Source organism: Rosa rugosa, chromosome 7, assembly GCF_958449725.1.
Source record: "Rosa rugosa chromosome 7, drRosRugo1.1, whole genome shotgun sequence".
In the NCBI taxonomy this organism is placed as follows: Eukaryota; Viridiplantae; Streptophyta; class Magnoliopsida; order Rosales; family Rosaceae; genus Rosa; species Rosa rugosa.
Window position 1 is genome coordinate 13,749,601 of NC_084826.1, and position 4,858 is coordinate 13,754,458.

At 36.6% G+C, this 4,858-nt stretch overlaps 1 protein-coding gene across 1 annotated transcript; it reads left to right on the plus strand.

Moving 5' to 3' along the window:
• Positions 1–1,895: 1,895 nt before the first annotated feature.
• On the plus strand, positions 1,896–3,474 carry LOC133722669 (uncharacterized). The gene is made up of 2 exons (XM_062149539.1): positions 1,896–2,660; positions 2,877–3,474. The coding sequence occupies exons 1-2, from the start codon at positions 2,508–2,510 to the stop codon at positions 3,114–3,116; spliced, it is 393 nt and encodes a 130-aa protein (XP_062005523.1). The 5' UTR covers positions 1,896–2,507; the 3' UTR covers positions 3,117–3,474.
• Positions 3,475–4,858: the final 1,384 nt, after the last annotated feature.

Sequence of the window (4,858 nt, forward strand, 5' to 3'; positions counted from 1 at the left end):
TCGAAGACATCAACCGTAGGGACATTAATATTCCGAGGCATCAAATTGTCATAGGCAACCGTCAATGTAAGATTGACAAAATAATTTCTCAATGCATTATTCATGATAACACATTTATTATCCAGGCAACCAAGGCATCATCTTAATCACGAGGCAACAACTTCATTATTTCCGAAGAAACAATAATCTGAAGGCAACATTTCAAATTTTTTTTTTTTTCTTCCTTGAAGAAAAATACTTTGAAGGGACGTATTCCGAAGGCAGCACCAAAGGAACAACTTTTCGAGTTATAACGGTAAAAAATATTTTAATGCATAGAAAATAATTATGGTTCAAATCATATAACAAAAAGAATTAAAAACTCTTGCTAAACCATAAGGTTAATAGCAATGATGCACAATAAATAGTACGAGAATGGTAAACTGACATTATATACCGCTATTAATATAGAAAAGTAAATGTGCAAAACCTTTAGTTTTTAATTTACAAACATAATGCGGTTGAACAATGAAGCGAATGCAAATAAAACTAAAATCACACAACTTAAATGATAATTACACCATGCATTACAAACCGAAAAATGCACATTAATTATAGTACCAACATTTAAATGCCAATTGAAAAATCATTAGCAATCAAAATTGACAATGCAAATTAAATGCAAAGAATAATTGTCATGGTAGAAGTTTAATTAGAGCATAATTTTCCAATATAATACAGCAATAAACAAAGATTAATTGTTTTAGGTTTCGGTGAAAAGACTTAATTTCAAAATTCAATAATACTTTTGAAACTCTTCAAAACCATAATATGCACGTTGAAAATATAAACCAATAAGGTGGTGAAGAGAAATGACTTATCTCTATAAATTCCATCACATATAATTATTTGTCAAGTAGTACACTTACCAATTTGCGACTATTAGTAAAGTGAAAAATGAATTTTGAAAATGTAATCTTCGTAATGAAACATCCACCAACAGTTCTACTCTTAAGATTGTTGGAAAATTTGGTTGATGGATGCTATTTCCGTCACCGGATTTCATCTCCTACAAAATCACATAAATACAATATATTAATAACAAATAACAATTATCATTTCATTGTGATAATAGACTAAAATAACAAGAATCATAACACTTATCTATTGGATTTGTAGGCTTCAGGAGGACAGATCATTCAAAAAGAGTTTGTGGTTGAGGCGTGTAAACATTGCCCTTAAGAGTAGATTTCGCCCCTCGGAGACAATGTCTCGGTGTAGCAGGTTTGTGGCGCCCTACCCTCCAGGGTACAACAACCGTTAATCCTTGTAAGCTTACACTCGCAATACTTGGATCGTATCGAACAACTTGAAACTTTCTTTTGGTGGAATATATAAATTAAAGGAAACACATGAATACTTTGAGCTCGGAAATTAAAGGAAACAAAGGAGATTGAATTTTTGTTATATGTTTTTATCTGGCAAGCTAGGGATTATATATATGGCAGGAATGATCATTGCGATGACAATTTAACAATAGCAATCAAGCCATGTAACTTATCTAACCGATAGGATATTATGACATTGATTAGGAAGAATCAAAACGGAAGGTATCAAATAAGGAATGAACCCATATAATTGCAGGGTTAATTTGACCAAATGAATGGTATATGAATAAAACTGATGAAATCTTTATATCAATCACAAAAGAGAGTTAATGACACAAAAAGAATTAATTGCTATTACTATATGCAAATAACAGTTCAAAGGAGGTTTCAAAAATAGCAGGTATTTTGAAATATTCTAACTAAATTCCAACAAGCTGAAGTTAGAGAGAAAATTATGGTGATTGAGATGTACTAAGCTATGACAAATACATAGACGGTGCTGTAGCAACATGCGGAATCAAACAAGATTATAGCTGGATGGGGGCACAGTGGTGGTGGCTGTGGGAGCAGAATCGCCAGGTCACGGAAAACATCAAAGCTAGCTAGTTGATGATAGAGTCTGCTCTATATAGAAGGTTGAAATAGGGAGAAAGGTCTCTTCTCAGTTATGAGACTGTCTTTGAGGCTTGTTTTTTCTGTGGTAGGTTTGACCACCCTCTGGGAGCTTGTCCTCTTAAGGCCCCCAAGCGAAATTTCCTCATGTTCCCTAGAAACCAGAATGAACCAGCTTGTATTCCCACTTCCTCAAATGTAGCTGGACATTCCGCTCCTCGAGTCCCCAGTGGTACCTTACTGGTCTTCCCGCATATTCGAGGCCCTAACTCCCCTGCTCGAGGACCCTTCTTTCAAGATGAAGATTCCAATTCACAGACGCATTCCAACTGGCAGCAGGTCCATCGTCGTAGCTCTAACCAATATGCTCGTTCTCCCAGACAGCCGGCTACTAGACGCCCTGGTGTTTCTTTCAGGGATGTGGTTTCAGAAGCTCATTTTTCTCAAGCTCATGCAAATGATCCGGTTCAAGACCCTGTCCCTGATCCAGGTCACATTCCTGCTCCTGCTCCAATTCCAGACCATTAGATGCATGAGGGCGATCCCTTCCCTATTCAAGATGACCCTCTTCAGTTCAATGAGAATGCTCCCCTAGCAGATAACCCTGAGTTAGTGGCTGATAATCAAAATCTTAATCTAATTTCCGACTCTGATGAAGACCAAATGATTGACATTGAAGGGGTAAGCTTTTCCTCCTCTGTTTCAGATTTAATTCAATCATCAGATGACACTTTTTTGTATGATTTGGATTCTGTTGCTTCTGGTTTATCTGCTCTTAGTTATACCTCTATAGACCCTGATTCGGAGTTTGTTCCGGAAAATGCTCCTTATTTGACTATTCTGAATTCGCTTGATAAGGATAACATGGTTTTTCCCCCTTTATTTGATTTCAATCAGGAGGCTAATGTGAATCAAGCCTCTTCTGGCATTGTTAAAGCAAATTCTGACTCTGGTAATGCGTCTGGTAATGAGTCGTTTGCTCCTGCTCTTTCTACTCAGTTGCCTAGTCAAGATTTATCTGAAGACCCCATGAATCAGGACATCTCTGGTCCAATTTTTAGAAGTCCTCGGAAGAGAGGCAGAGATTCCATTGAAGACTCTCATGCAGAACCTTCTCATATGCATAGTCCACAATGACAATCTTATGTTGGAATTGTCGTGGCTGTTCACGGCAAGGTTTTCTTCCTCAGGCCACCTTCTTATCATCCTTAGTTGCTCTTAATGTTTTTTGCCTGCTAGATGCTAGATTAGATGAGGATGGTGCAGAGAGGCTAGCTACTAAGTTTCGTTTTGCTAAGTTTTGTTGTAGCCCTGCTGTTGGACAATCAGGTGGCCTGATTTTGTTTTGGAATTATTTCGACTTTAAGCTTTCTGTTATTTCTGTGCATCCCAGGTTTATTCATTGCTCTTTCAGTAATCTTAAAAATGGTGATAATTGGTTTATTACGTTTCTGTATATGTATCCTCACAAAGAACTTCAACAGGATTTATGGAATACTTTATTGGAGTTAAATTGTTCGGATAACTCTCCTTGGTTTATTATGGGAGATTTTAATTGCATTCTCTCCTTGGATGAGAAACTTGGGGGTGTAAGATTGGCTAATCGTTACATGATCAATTTTAGGAATTTCCTTAATTCCGCTGCTCTTATTTCCCTTCCTTTTACTGGTAATTGTTATACTTGGTGTAATAATCAACAGAATGATAATAGAATCTATGAAAGGTTAGATAGAGTGGTTGCCAATAGTAAAGCACTTTCTATGTTTCCTCATCTTACTCTTACGAATATGCCTATTCATGAGTCTGATCACGGTCCTATTTGTCTTGCTCTCAATCCTGCTCTAACTAAAAAACGAAATTCGTTTAAATTAGAAGCAATGTGGCTCTCACACCCAGACTTTTCCAATATTGTCAACAATTCTTGGCTAACTGCCACTGCTGGGAATGCTATTCAGAATTTTGTTTCCAAAGTCAATGCTTTTCAGCATCTGGCCAAGAATTGGAACTTATGTTCCTTTGGTAATCTTTTCTGCAGAATGAAAGATCTTCATACTCAATTACAGAATATTCAAAACCATCCTAATTTTGGTATTGACCACAGTTTATTCTTTCAAGAAGCTCAAATTGCGGTAGAATTGCATAATCTTTATAAGGATGAGGAGATTTTCTGGGCCCAGAGAGCTAAGACTAAATGGCTTCAGTGTGGTGATAAAAATACCAAATTTTTTCAAACTCAAGCTTGTCTACGTAGGCAAAAGAACCTTATTTCTAGGATTAAAGATGATAATGGCTTCTGGTTTGACACACCAGAAGCAATTGCTAATATCCTCATTAATTCTTTCAAAAAGCGTTTTTCTGGTTCCTCTACTCATCATGAGTCTCTTTCACAGTTTATTTCTTGTATTAACCCTGTCATTTCTATTGAAGATAATGCTGGTCTTACTGCTCCTGTTACTTTGAATGAAGTCTATGTAGCTGTTCATAGCATTGGCCCTTTGAAGGCCCCGGGACTGGATGGTTTGCATGCTATCTTCTATCATACTTACTGGCATCAGGTTAAAGACCCTCTTTTTAGTCTTGTTTCTGATTTCTTCAATAGTAATTTGGACTTAAGTCTTATCAATAAAACCAATATAGTCTTAATTCCTAAAACAGAAGCTCCAGATACTGTGCATCATTTTAGACCTATTTCTCTTTGCAATGTTGCTTATAAAGTCATTACTAAAATAATTGTTTCTAGACTACGACCTCTCTTAGATAAGTGTATCTCGCAAAACCAAGGTGCCTTTGCACCTGGTCGTTCAATCCATGATAATATTCTTATAGCACACGAGCTTTTCTCTTCTTTCAATAAGAAGAAAGGTCGCCAAGGTTGTATG

Bases quoted from the DNA above. Each gene is read 5' to 3' on its own strand.
- LOC133722669 (XM_062149539.1), top strand. From the start codon at position 2,508: ATGCATGAGGGCGATCCCTTCCCTATTCAAGATGACCCTCTTCAGTTC. The intron at 2,661-2,876 runs GTAAGCTTTTCC...GATTTCAATCAG, and splicing joins AAATGATTGACATTGAAGGG to GAGGCTAATGTGAATCAAGC.